This window comes from Dama dama, chromosome 25 (assembly GCF_033118175.1).
Source record: "Dama dama isolate Ldn47 chromosome 25, ASM3311817v1, whole genome shotgun sequence".
Lineage (NCBI taxonomy): Eukaryota > Metazoa > Chordata > Mammalia > Artiodactyla > Cervidae > Dama > Dama dama.
This window is the reverse complement of record NC_083705.1, coordinates 10380444-10395214: the sequence shown is the minus strand read 5'-3', so window position 1 is coordinate 10395214 and position 14771 is coordinate 10380444. Positions and strand designations below refer to the sequence as shown.

Below are 14771 nucleotides of genomic sequence, written 5' to 3'. Positions count from 1 at the left end.
GAGGAGAAGGGGACGACAGAGGATGAGATGGTTGGATGGCATCACCGACTCGATGGACATGAGTTTGAGTAAGCTCTGGGGGTTGGTGATGGACAGGGAAGTCTGGCGTGCTGCAGTCCATGGGGTCACAAAGAGCTGGACATGACTAAGCGGCTGAACTGAACCGAACTAAGAAACATGAAGGAGTAAGGTGTAGAGATAGAAAGCAGATGGACAAGTGCTGGATACTGTGGACAGAGCAGTCAGGGCAGGAAAGTCTCTCTGATAAGGTGGCACCTAAGCCAAGACTTGATTAACATCAGGGCATAAGCAAGAAAGAGATAGGCCAAGCAGAGGGACTAGCAAGTGGAATAATGTTTTATGTGTGGGAGAAACACATAAAGGAACCATCAAGGGGGAGAGGGTGTTTCAAGCTCTAGCAGTGGTTTGGGTTTTATTCTGCGTGAGATGGAAGACCACCGTGAGACTGAGCAAAGGAGGGACAGTTGGCCATGCCTTACCTACACAATCTTCGCTCTGGCGACAGAACTTTCCACCCTTTGTAGAGGAGGACGTTGACACTGAGAGGCCCCACTCACCTGCTGCGTTCACCTTGGCAGACACGTCCTAGATCTGCTTTTATCTGAGCAGCTCGAGTTAACTCCCACCTTCTCCCAGCCCACACAGCAAACGTCTGACCTCCATAATCCGAAACAAAGCAGCAATTGTTGCTGGGCATTTCACATGACCGATGTTCCAGAAAAGTCATTCCTTGACCCCAAACAGTTTGGAATGTTTGACAAGAGGAAAAGATCTACTCACAATCAGAATATGATCCCGCCCCATCGTGATGACTGTCCGGTTCACCGTGCGAAGCAGCTGGACCATGATTTCTTGGATGTGGTGGTAGGTGAAGGCCTGTAACACAGAGACATCTGTGTGACAACCAGGGCACTGTATGAACGCCGCACACCTCTCCCAGAGGACACACAGCAGTGGTAAAACAGGGTGATCGCCAGGTCCACCGCCACCAGCACCGTCAGCCGCAGCACCAGCATCGCCACCAAACTCCCCTGCCATCACCACCTGCTTGGGGCACCAGGAGCCTCACTAACCACCCTAAACAATAGTCAGCGATCAAGAACTTAAACTCTGGAATCAGAAACTGATGGTTCAGAGTACTAACCCCGTCGAGAATTATTATATTGGGTGAGTTACCTAACTTCTCTGAACCTTGGTTTCTTCACCCATGTAACAGAATCTAACCTGGAATAAGAGGGAATCTAATGCAGGAAACTGGTTATACAGGTGATGAAAAAGCTGAAACACCAAAGAAGGTAACTGAGGGATTAGCAATAGGAGGCAGCCACTGTTACCTCTAGGCTGGAGAGACAAATAAAAGAAGGCAGTGTTTCTGTAGCTGGGGCTGGGGTAGGTAATGAAAACCATAACTATGGGAGAGCTTGTGCAGTTTAAAGTGCTTTATCCACTTTGGATGAAAGAAGTCGACAATGGTAAATGGTATAGTTTCCTTAATTTCTCTTTCTGTTTTCTCATTGTTAGTGTATAGGAATGCAAGGGATTTCTGTGTGTTAATTTTATATCCTGCAACTTTACTATAGTCGTTGATTAGCTCTAGTAATTTTCTGGTAGAGTCTTTAGGGTTTTCTATGTAGAGGATCATGTCATCTGCAAACAGCGAGAGTTTCAATGAGCCAGGTTGTAACATTCATAGGGTTCTGCCACTTTAAATACAAGTCCCTGAACCTTGGGTAGGACTTGCTGATGGTTTTTGAGCACATGTTATGGTAGGGAAGTGTTTTATGTATGTTTGCCTATGTCCTCAGATCCCTTTATCAGCATAGACTTAAGGCACGGAGTTTCATTCATGTATACTTGGGAGAGTAGTCATGGCCAAGTGGAAAGGCTGTGGGATTGTAAACTCAGTAACTCTGGGCCTGAGTTCCAACTTTGCCTTCACCTGCTGTGTGACCTCACTTATCATCTTAACCTTTCTGAGCTCCAGGTTCCTTATTTATAAACCGTGAAAGGTTTTCTAACCAGTCTTTCAAGGTTGATGTGAACATAAAAGTGAAAAATGCCAATTCTGGAAAAACTCACTCGCCTAATTCCACTGCAGGAAAAACTGTAGGTCTGAGATAAATCCTGGACATCAGGGATTTCTGAATTGCCTGTGGGTTAGTCTGATGGCTGAGAACCATGACACACACGGTGAAGTGCTAGAAATGAAGGCTGGATTTGGGAACATCCTGTGACTCCAGGCCCTAACAGTAGCCTGACACAGAGAAAGTGATAAAGAAATGGTGGCTGAAAAAGCAGATGACCACTCACTCATTCATAAAGCACCTTATATATCATTGCTGCATCCAGCGTAACTGTGGTTTATCTCTTAATGCAACGAATGAATGGAAGAAAGGTTCACAGTTGTGAAAGAGAGAATGAGAAAACAAGAAGTGCTTACTAAAAAATGCCCTTCCCTCCCCGTGTGCCTTCAGTGACTCTTGGCACTCAAAGATGAATAACCCAGAGCTTGCTTTCTCTCTCTGCCCTACACTCACTTCTACACGCTGGCTAATCCCCGATTCCCCAGCCCCGTGGAGCTAACTTCAAGAACCTCTGCCACCAGAGCTGCCATCAGGGCATGTATTTTACAGAAACAACTCTCAGACTCCATTAAGTTCAGCCAGACCTCAGTCTCTGGCTAGGCTTGAGCTCCCCCATTACCCTGCCTTTCCCCACATTTGACATTTTCCTCCTGATGCTCAGGAGTGGGCAAGAGAACATCTCCCTTTACTTCTTGGCTACAGGTGAACATTTCTCCTGATTTCCTTCCCCTTTGTTTCTTCAAGCCTTTTTACTGGTTTACAACCTCCTATTTCTTGCACCATGTGAGCATGATGCTCACAGCTTACTAAATCCTGGCACACTGCTAAACACTTTAGTTCCCCTCACAACGAGAGGGATGATGTTATGATCTCCACTGTTCAGATAAGGAAACTGAAGCCAGAGAGGTCAAATAATTTGTCCAGAGATACCCAGCTAGAAAGTCAAGGAAAAAGGATTCAAACCCAGAAGTTTGGCTGCAGAACCTTCCCCTCATCCAATCTCACCCAGACTGGCTGGAACATGGACACAGATCTCTGGTTGTTACTTTAGAAACTTGGTTAGCCTCTTCCAGACATCAAAATGGACAGACTCTGCCTTCAGTTGAGCCAGTTTCCAACTGCCCTCGGTGACTTCTAATCTTTTCTTTCCCTTTAAAGAAATCTTCAGTGCTTTTTTTCATTACTCACTTATCTTCTCTGTATTCCTTTGCCATTTCATCAACTTAAGCCCATTGCAAATTTATACAATAGTTTCCATTTGATGTTATTTTTTTCTAGGATTACATCTCTTCCTTTACCAATACAGATAATAAAACCCTTTTCTCTTGCCCTCCTGCCCCCTGCTTCTTTTAAATAGCCATTTTTCTTAATCCAAAGAGCATCAATTAGACTGCTCAGGAAGTTTGGTATTTAAAAGTAGAAAACTGTCAAATTCAATTCATTTCAATCTGAAAGCTCCCAATAGGGGAAGTTGTGTAGCAGAGTGTTTTGGGATCAGACAGATTTGGGTTTGAATCTCAGTTCTGCTTATTTGAGCCGGGAGACCTGGGGTGAATTACTATTCCTGTTTGCATTTCAATTTTTTTAGTTATAAAATGTGACAAACAATAAAAACCTCAACGTACTGTTTTGAAATATAAAGTCCTGCAGGAGAAGTACTAAGGGTCAACACGCAGTAAACCTTCAGTGAGTGGTGGCTGCAACTCCCGCTCTCCTGGGTCTGCAGCAGCATGCTGGCTCGGCTTACAGATTCCCATCACGTAGCAGAAAGTGCAGTACAAGGCAATGCGCAATCTAAACTCTGAATGATATCGAAATGTCACCCAAAGAATGTATAGCATATATGCAAATGGAAAACTTTCAAGATGATAAACCTGCGCTAAGCAGTAAAATTGCAGCCACAAATCACCCGCCGTTAATTGCTCTGCTGCCAGGCAAGAGGAGGGAACCTCTAGGAATGTGTCTTACAGGCTCGAACTAAACGGTGGCTTGTAATTGAAACGACAAAGTCAGTCTTCCTATTATGGCCCTGGCAAAGAAATTAATCCTTCCAACCTAAACACACTGCAAATTGTAGTGACTTTTTTTTTTTTTCTTTTAATAATCATAAGCTGTGAGATCTGGAAGGAGCTTGGAGTCCTTTCTTTAAATGAAATGTTATACTTAAACCTACTATATCACATAATGAAAGGAGAGCTCACATGGGGGTGGAGGAGCACCCCTGTCTTCCTGGCTCATCCTAGTCCTGATGTCAGCCCAAGGACTCTGCGGAATGAGATTCAAAACTATTGCTTTCCCACAGTGTTTCCAGCATTGTGATAGGGCATAGCATATATGAGACAATTTTAAGTAGTAATATAGAGACACAGCATTTCCTAACTTTGAATACAACTGTGTGAAAGGTATCCCCTTCTTTCCAATTTTTGAAGTTTCTCAAATATTAGAAAGGGTTATGTTAACCCTTTTGATAACACCAAGTAGAAAAATCTTTCTTTAGTGCTAATATGTCTTTAACACCCCTCTAGTTCATGCAAGATTCCTTTTTTAACAAAGAGGGTAAGTTTTTTTTTAACAAAGAGCAGACAGTTCACAGCAGCATCTAGTGAGAACTTAGTAATATTCTTTTATTTTTAGTGCTTACTTTTAAAGTTAAAGCTTATTTATGGCAAGTGTCTAGGGAAAATATCCGAAACTTGGAAATAAAGCAAAATGAGGATGCATGTTTTTTAAATACAACATTTCTGACAAGCCCATATTGGAAAAGAGGGGAGCAGTCCTCTTAACACTCTCAGGAAATGTAGTTTTGTTCGATTAGCATCCATATCATGACATCCGGTCCCATCACTTCACAGCAAATAGATGGGGAAACAGTGGGAACAGTGACAGACTTTATTTTGGGGGGCTCCAAAAGCACTGCAGATGGTGACTGCAGCCATGAAATTAAAAGATGCTTGCTCCTTGGAAGAAAAGCTATGACCAACCTAGACAGCATATTAAAAATCAGACATTACTTTGCCAACAAAGGTGCGTCTAGTCAAAGCTTTGGTTTTTCCATTGGTCATGTATGGATATGAGAGTTGGACTATAAAGAAAACTGAGCGCTGAAGAATTGATACTTTTGAACTGTGGTGTTGGAGAAGACTCTTGAGAGTCCAGTCCATCCTAAAGGAGATCAGTCCTGAATAGTCTTTGGAAGGATTGATGCTGAAGCTGAATCTCCAGTACTTTGGCCATCTGATGCAAAGAACTGACTCATTGGAAAAGACCCGCTTCTGGGAAAGACTGAAGGCAGGAGGAGAAGGGAATGACAGAGGATGAGATGGCTGGATGGCATCACCGACTAAATGGACTTGAGTTTGAGTGAACTCTGGGAGTTGGTGATGGACAGGGAGGCCTGGAGTGCTGCAGTCCATGGGGTCGCAAAGAGTCAGACACGACTGAGCAACTGAACTGAACCAAACTGAGCACAGCCCGTTTCCCGAACTGAACTTAACTGACCTGCACTGAACTGAACTGAACCATCCACAACTGATTAGAAACCAGAAATATTACAGCTCTATGAAGATGAAGGTTAACTTGTAGAAAAATAACCAAATGTGAGTTTTGTTTTTTGCTTTTTGCTAATTTGCTAAAGGTTCTACTGACTTGTAGAATTTTGTCTTATATGTAAGGATAATTTTCTACAAGCATATGTTCTCCCACAAAAAAAAAAAATCAATAATCCTAAATACTTTTAAATCAGCTCTTTCATTGTTCAGCTTGTACCCTAGTTTATCAACTAAAACTCTGACACTTGCTATCTAATTGCATAAGATGATATTAACAGATATTTATTTATGTATCTGTTATACATAAATATATTTATAAATTTTATTTATAATTTTTATAAATTTATATATATTTTATTTATAAATCATATATATTTATAAATTTTATAAATTTATAAATTTTATCAATAAATTATATATATGAATTTTATCAATAAATTTTATATATAAATTTTATTTATAAATTTATAAATAACAGATATTTATTAAGACACGCTGTACCATGTCTTAATCAGGGGCTTCCCTGAAGGCTCAGCAGTAAAGAATCTTCCTGCAATGCAGGAGACACAGGAACCACGGGTTCAATCCCCGGGATGATCCCCTGGAGGAGGAAAATGGCAAACCCACTCCCGGATTCTTGCCTGGGGAATTCCGTGGACAGAAGATCCTGGTGGGCTGCACAGAGTCAGACACGACTGTGTGACTGATGCAGGCACCACACGTGTGATCCTCAGTCTGCGTTGCAGCACGCAGGATCCTTAGCTGTGGCATGTGAACTCTTGGTTGCAGCACGGGGGATCTAGCGCCCTGACCAGGGACGGAACCAGGGTCCCTGCACTGGGAGCCTTAGCCACTGGAACACCAGGGCAAGTCCCCGTAGTTGACATTTTTAACTGTTTGAGGACTCTGATGCTGACTACTTAACGACAGTGACATAAATTTCTTTATTTTTATCAAAGTTACAAATGTATGTAGTTTAAAAATATTCTCCAAGGTTCATTAGAAAAACAAAACAACAAAACAGCAGTGCCTGATGTTCTCCTCACCAGGGGAACTTCTTTACTTCTCTTAGCTGCTGAAGTTGTTATTTTGGTATTTATGACTGTGTTGCCAAAAACATGCGTGCATTACTCCTTTTTTAAACAAATGTTTTCTTCCTTTTGGTGCTATCTGCAAGTTCTCCACCATATGAGACAAGGATCGCACTCTCATGCTGTCTCTCCCCCATTAGGCCCTTGTGTCCCTCCCATTCCTCCTTCCCATCCAGCCGTAGTGCGTGCAGTTTTGCTTTGATCCATATTTAGCATGGGCTCCCCTGTGACTCAGACAGTGAAGAATCCACCTGCAATGCAGGAGACCCAGGTTTGATCCCGGGGTCGGGAAGATCCCCTGGAAAAGGGAATGGCCACCCACTCCAGGATTCTTCCCTGAAGAATCTCATGGACAGAGGAGCCTGGTGGGCTACAGTCCATGGGGTTGCAAACAGCTGGACATGGCTGTCTAACACTTTGACATTCATATTTAGCAGTTTAAAATGTTTGGTAAGCTGTAACCAATTTCCATTCTAGTGTCACCCGGGAAGCCCAGAGCTCTTCCTTAGTTCTCTTTAACCAGGGGTGATATGATCACATTTTAGTGTGGGTAACTCAAAGGCTGGCCGCCAACACGGGGCATGGGAGGAGGACTGTGGTCTGGAAGCTTCACTGCAGGGTGATCTGACTGGGGAGCTAGTATGAGAAGCTCAGGTATCAGTACACACAGTTCTTTCTTCTGGGCTGGTCTGGGCTGGTCAGATTACACAGACAGGACTTTTCTGATCTCTTGTCTGAAGGGTCAAGGCCTGGCTGCCAGCACTGCAGAAGCTGAGTGGGGCCAAAGTGCTGGGCCTGTCAGATTCCAGGATGCATACTTCATTTTTTTTGTTTGGTTGTTTTTCAGGATGCATACTTTGACTGAAACCTTGTTTTGAGTGAGACATCACTCCTTTTGATTTTGCCTGGTGTCTCCCAGTCCAGATACCTGCTGTTCCCTCCTCTTTACAGAATGAACGTTCAGTGACCCAGCTGCTCAGAGTCAGGCTGCTTCTTACACAGACTTGCAACCGATCCTCCTTGTTTGAACTTCTCTCCTTCATCCTACCTCCAGGGACACTTGGTACCACCATTTCCTCAAACTGTGGGGGCAATCTTTGCTTTAGACTGGGTGAGTTTTCAGTTTTCTGCACTGCTGGCTTATGAATCATGTCATTTATTACTTTTTTCGCATGATATCTATCTTCCTTTTATAAAACTCCCTTTAATATTTTTTCAGTAGGCTTTTAACAGGGAGCAAAATGTATAACTATGTTTCATCTACCATCTTTTCAAAGATGTCTACCCTAAAATTTCATGTTTAAGTATTTATAAGTGAGTGGATTTAATTAGAAGAATTACAAGTACATGGGTCAATGTTTAAATAACTAAAAAATGAGATTATATAATACAGATGTCTCAGGTTTCAAAAAGAATTTTAATGTAGCTCCTAATTTTACAGAAAAGAAAACTTGAACTTTCTTGGGAGGGTGGGCGGGTGAGTACTACAAGGTCACGTAACCAGTGACAAGTCATGTCATTAGAGCTAGAATGAAAAATCAGTTCTACCAAGCAAAGTCCAACTGACTGCTCCCTCTGCTCCAGCATGCAAACAGCCCTGGTCCTTGTGTTCATGCCAAGGACAATCCCGGTTCCTCTTATCGGGTCACAGTTACAGAGTTAAATCCAAAGACCTTCTTCGTTTAACAAAAGAGTAATAACGCATATTCTGACCATAACATCCATGGACACTAATGTTTTTCTCTTCTTCGTGTTCCTATATAGAAAGTCTTTTCAACCTCTTTCTGATCTCAAAAGCACCACCAACACTAACCTAGAAAGAAAACATCCTAACTTCCAAGACAGTACCCACTATCACCTAAAGCAGAGTCATCTTCTCTCTTTGCTCTGGCTCCTGGAGGTGATGTGATTTTCTCATGAGTTTAATTCTGGGTTTAATGCTGTTTTCTTTCTTCCTACGTGAATTGGTTTCCATTCTGAAAGACCTGACTTTACCACAGAACAGCTCATTGTGGGAGGCAAGTGAAAGAGTCAGCTAGTGATTGAAGAGACATGGGAGTCAGGATCAGTGAGGTTGGGTGGGTTCTTTGTTGCACCCCATCATCTCTGCCTCTCCTACCCATGAGTAACCCCCACTTTCTGGCTAGGACTTGGGCAATGCCTTCTTGCGGTCATGAGTGTCTTTGCACTATAGGTTAGTTTTCTCTAGAGGGGAGAGTTCGAGTTGGTGGTAGAGGGAGATGATAAAGGAAAGGAAGATGTGGGTTCTCACTTTCACACTACTGTTACCTGACAATCTCAAGGTCATGCTATAAGCCAGGAGCTGCGCGTGTAGACTTGACATGCATTTCATTTCCTTATCTTAAAAACCCACTGAAGCTCCAGATGTGAAATACAGGGATCAGAGAGGCTTACACAGGAATAATAATTCCACTTGCTCAGGAATTATCCATTGATTGGTGGCTAAGTCTGAACCTGAACTCACTTCTGTCTAATTCTATCTCCTTCCATGATACAAAGTATGATGGTGGCGCTGAGGTGGGAAGTGCTTTAAACCCTCCAAAACCTCTCTGGTAATGATTTTTAGGATTCTAAAGATATAGTTTCACCTTGAGAGATTATAGAGCTACCACTAACTATGTTCCTTCCTTGAGACTCAGTTTCCTCACCTGTGGCATAACAGCACCCACAATACCAGAATTACCTTGCGAACCTAATGGTTCTCTGTAGGTATTTCCAACACATGATTGCTAACATTTTTTGAGTTTTTACTACATATTATGCACATACTTGCTAGGAAAGATTGAAGGCAGAAGGAAAAGACGGCAACAGAGGATAAGATTGTTGGATAGTATCACCAGTTCAGTAGACATGAATTTGGGCAAACTCCAGGAAATGGTGAGGGACAGAGAAGCCTGGAGTGCTGCAGCCCATGGGGTCGCAAAGAGTCAGACATGACTGGGTGACTGAACAACATGCATGTATTACCTTAAGGAATTCCGAAAGCCCCTATGAAATGAGGGAAATACTTTCATTATCCAAGATTTACAGATGAGGAAACCAAGGTTCTGGTTGTGATCACATGCCACATAAATACTGATCTAAACTCCAACTCAAGTCTGTCTGACTCGGGAGTCCAGGCTTGTAATTGCCACTGCCTCTGTTTTTTAGGATCACAGACATGAATGGATGTGGCAGCATTCTGTAGATGATACATCATTCTGTATATGTGTCCAAAGTAAATAATAACACAGACATTTGTGTGCACAGCTGCTTATAGCATATTGTATCACTTATAATATCCAAATGTAGCAAGTAAGATAAATGTCCCCAAATTGGGATCCTATCACATAAATGATGGCTTATCCACACAGTGGAGTAAGGGGAACATTGATACATCTTGATTTGGAAAGATATCCTTAATATATCAGTACAAGCAGACTACAGAGCACCACATATGATATAAGTCAATTTGTATTTTGAAAAATGTTTTTCTATGGCCAAAAGTTATGAAAAAATTAATAGGGAACCATTAACAGTGATAATCTTGAACAGGGAGGAGAGGAAGAGATATGAGGTTAAAGGGATAACTTACTTGCTAAGATTTGTTGGACATTTTCACAATAATCACATGTAATAATAAGGAAAATAGAACTATTGCCCAATTGGAACAAAATTAGAGTCAGTCCACACACCTAGGGCTTCCCTAGTGGCTCAGATGGTCATGAATCCACCTGCAATGCCTGAGACCTGGGTTCAATCCCTGGGTCAGAAAGATCCTCTGGAGAAAGGAATGGCTACCCACTCCAGTATTCCTGCATGGACAGAGGGGCCTGGCAGGCTATGGTCCGTGGGACCGCAAAGAGTCGGACATGACTGAGTGACTAAGCTTGCTACGTGCATGCTACACACCTAAGGAACCATATTCACAGAGGACTGGGTGGACACACACCGGGGACTGCAGTGCCCTGCGGCCAGCTCTGTGCTCAGAGGTGAGGGTGCGCCCCCTCCGGGACAGCACTCGCCCTGTGCTCCCGAGGGGGCCACGGAGCCCCGGTGCTCACACGCAGAGAGCTGTTGTCAACGTTACTGAGACAGCGTGGGCAAGAGGCACTGCAAAGTCACACAGGCCAACCCTTCTGCAAAAAGGCGCAACTATGAAATATATTATTCCATTTATCAAAAGCTTTTAACCTACATTTCATGGCAAGTAAAACAATCTACTTAGAGCAAAAAAAAAAAGTGACAAAACTATCACCTCTCTCTCTCTCACACACACACACACACACAAATACCATTGTGCCTAGAGAGAAATGTTGCTTTTATTCAGATTCTGTAAATTGTTTTGTGGGGGCTTTGTTAATACTGGAATCTCCAACACCACAGCCTAGAGTGCAAAAAACTGAACCTCCCAGAGTCTAAGAGTCCACCATCTTAATGCTGATGCATGGAGGCTGGGTGGAGCCATTTGTGAAGATGTACCTTGGAGATGCTCTACTTTCATGTTTTATTCTTCAAAACGGAAGGCATTTACAGGGGTTGTGTAAGGAGTAATGAGTAAAGAACACAGCTACCATCTGCTGAATTCACACTGTGTGCTGGGCAGCGGGCTGTGCTCAGTCTGGTTCAGTCCCGTCGCTCAGTCGTATTTGACTCTTTGCAACCCCGTGGACTGCAGCATGCCAGGCTTCCCGGTCCATCGCCAACTCCCAGGCTGTGTGCTTTGTATTTATTTTGCTGCATCTTGACCAAAACCCCGGGGATAAGTGTTACCCTATTTTAAGATGTAAAATAAGGTCCATTCTAATCTAATTATTATCGCTGTTCAATATACGTTAAGCACTTAATATATGCCAGATACGACTACAAGGTCTTTATAGGAACATCTCATCTAATTCACAGAATAATCTTATCAATCTACACACTGGTTCTCCCCATGTTACAGATGACAGAATTCAGAGGCTTATTAAACTTGTCCATAATCACAGAGTAGGTGATGGAGCTGAATTTGAATCTGTGTCCTCTTGGTTGCAAGGCTCCTGTATTATGTGCATGGCTTCTTTATAGCAATTTTGTATTACTTATAACATATACATGTAACAAGGAAGATAAATTAACAAATGGCCAACCAGAAATGGGCTCCTTTAAGGTTTCCACTTTAGAAATGGGGCTTGTGAGCTATTTATAATTTTTTTTAATTAACAGAAATTGTACACTAACTCATTTTCAGTGTTATTACATTGCCTTATGGCAATGTCAAAATTCCTTGTTTGAATAAGATAAACTCCATATAGGAACCATGTTAAACTCTGTTGGTCAGAGAATTCAGAAGGTGCTTATATATTACCCATTTGTTTAAACAAGCATATAAATTATTTAATGTTTAATGCATTTTCTTGTTCATGAGACAATGTATTTTATGTATCCATAAGAATATGATTTAAAAATATGATAAGAAACGGTGAAAAACCCTGGTGGTGAAAATCTTTGCTATTTATCCAGAAAGTGATTTAAATACGGTTCCATCCCTCTGTGTCCTGATTACCCAGAGCCTCCTCCACCCCTCCATTCCTGACTTCTTCTCTCTCTCCTCCTCCACTGGGAGTCAAACATTTCCTCTCTGTCTCCTCCTGCTTTACGCCACTTCACCAGCCTTCATTCACAATCCTGCAATGCCTTTAGGCAAAGAAGGTGCCTGTACAGATAAGAATGATTCTCCCCCCACAATCCTGCAAATGATTTCTCAAATATACCTCCAACTATTTGTTGATATTTGCGGTTCCATGAATAAAATGTCATTCTTTGACTGAAGGCTAATTCTTTCCTGTTCAAAGGAGGCCCTGAACGAGAGCATTAGAATACTAGACTACAAGCTCCTCTGAGGTGAAAGTCATGGCGTACCCAGTCCTACCTGATCGCGCTTCTGTGGTTGAACAAATAGATTGTGAATCCTAAGGGAGGTCCTTGAGGATAAAGGTTAGACTGTCATTATTCTAGGTCCAACACTCAGCACAAATGCCTGACACACAGTAAGCAATCACATTTTTAACAAGGGGATGTAGAATTCATGTCATTAATTAATTAGAAAAGCTAATGTGAGATGTCACATAACTGTTGTAGAGAGTAAGGAGAGATGCTTAGATAAGGGGATGGAATAAGAATGTAGAATCTGGAAGCTTCTGGCCATGGAGTTCCTCAATTGTATGGGCCACACAGCTTGGCCCCACACAAATGACTAAGGGGTTCTTAGACCAGGGGAGAGAGAAATCAAAGTATATACACAATCTTCTCCCCTCTTTCCAACAGTGAAAATGTCCCTAATCCTCCAGACAAAGAATATAGGTATCAGATGGCTCATTCAGCGATGATTGATCTAGTTTCCTCAGCATGGTCTCCCAAAATCAAAACTCTACTGTCCAATTTTTTTTAATGGACTCTCTCCCTCCCAAATCAGGCAGGCATAAAACTGAGTTCAGAGACAGCTCTCATGAAACATCCCAGGATCCTGTGTCTCAGCCAGAATTCAGAGCCTGAACTCACTGATAAGACTTAAAGATCAATTATACCAAAAACTTTAGAAAAATTACTACTAACAGGAGGCTTTAAAATCTTACCCTTGAACCTCTGTGCTTTGCCCAGAAGGGATGGAGAAAGTAGGCTAATCTTAAATACAAGAGGATTGGTCAAAAAAAAGCAATAAATCTGAGGAATGAATGTGTATCTTCTGATCTATGTGTGCAGTTATATAGACATCAGTGTTGTCTTTTCAGTTAAGATTGGATATAATTAAAACTCTTTCTGGAAACTCATCTCTATAAGGAAGCAATATGGAATCTGTGCTGCTCTCCATGGTGCTGATAAAATCCTGCCTCCTAAAGCAAAGGCATTCTCCTCAGCTGGAGAAGTTAGAGTTCATTCTCTCTCTCCTTCCCTCTCTCTCTTTCTCACCTCACTGACCCCTATAGCGTGTGTGTGCGTGTCTGTTTCCCTGTTCATGAAGCTTGCGTAATTTTCTTCACTGTTCCTTAGTTGTAATGATGATTTTAAATATTTTAAAAGTTCTATCACATATCTAATGTTTACTATCATCCCCAGTCAACTCTTTTCAGAAAGATAGGTTTCTCACTATCTCTCTGTGGCAAACCTACATATCTACAACACATCTGAAAGAGGAAGAACCAGTTCATTTTTCTGATTAATTCGAAAATTTCCAATTTGATATATGGTCTCTGGTTGCTTTCTGGAAAAGAGGAAGGTCTTCTATTTCCTGGTCTCCATAATATACTCAGCGCCCTCCATGTTAATCCATGGCTCTGATCCCTTTCTGACCAGTTGCAAGCAGAGAAGTCTTCTTTCTTCTGAATATTCAGTCCCTTTTTATTCTCAAAAAGTAAGAGAGGAGCATAACTGATTACATAACCAGTTCATCTTGAACTAAATGCATGTTCTTATTCTTGAAGTACACTGAGCTTCTTTCCGGTAAGTGTGTAGCGCTTAGAAGTAGTCCTCTGCTTCCAGTGCTTCTAGGTCTGGGGTGATTTTAATCTTTCCACAGTCACAATGTGTTCATGAAACGGAATTCACTTCACCTTAGCCTTAAATTGCAACCAACTCCTTCAAGGAGTTCAGCCTTTTGGGTCTGTTTCTCCCAAGTCCTAACCCAGCCACCCTTGGTCAACTCATCCTTCCCAGAGAGGAGGCAGAACGGTCTGAGAGCAGCCCCTACCTGCGTCTGAGATGCCCTGCTCTCCTTGTCCATCTGCCAATCTCCTACTCAGCAGTCAAAAAACCCAATTCAATCATCACCTTTGCAAAGCCTTTTCTGATTCAATCCCTCTAAACTCCCATTTCACCCCAGACAGGATTAGTTGTCTTTCTTCCTGGGTTCCCACAAAACCTTATTCATACTTCTCAAAACTAGGAAACCACATAGTTCAATTCTGAATGACCAAAGTGCAGCATCTGCTTGACAAAGAGTAAGCACAAAATTTTGTTGTTGTTTAGTTGCGAAGTCTTGTCTGATTCTT

At 42.2% G+C, this 14771-nt stretch overlaps 1 protein-coding gene across 1 annotated transcript in view; it reads right to left on the bottom strand.

The window, feature by feature from the left end:
• DOCK2 (dedicator of cytokinesis 2) overlaps positions 1-14771 on the bottom strand; it is a 459408-nt gene that overhangs the window by 253562 nt on the left and 191075 nt on the right. Inside the window, exon 27 of the mRNA XM_061129423.1 lies at positions 802-897. Coding sequence (XP_060985406.1) covers positions 802-897 — 96 coding nt within the window. The remainder of the gene's footprint in view (positions 1-801; positions 898-14771) is intronic.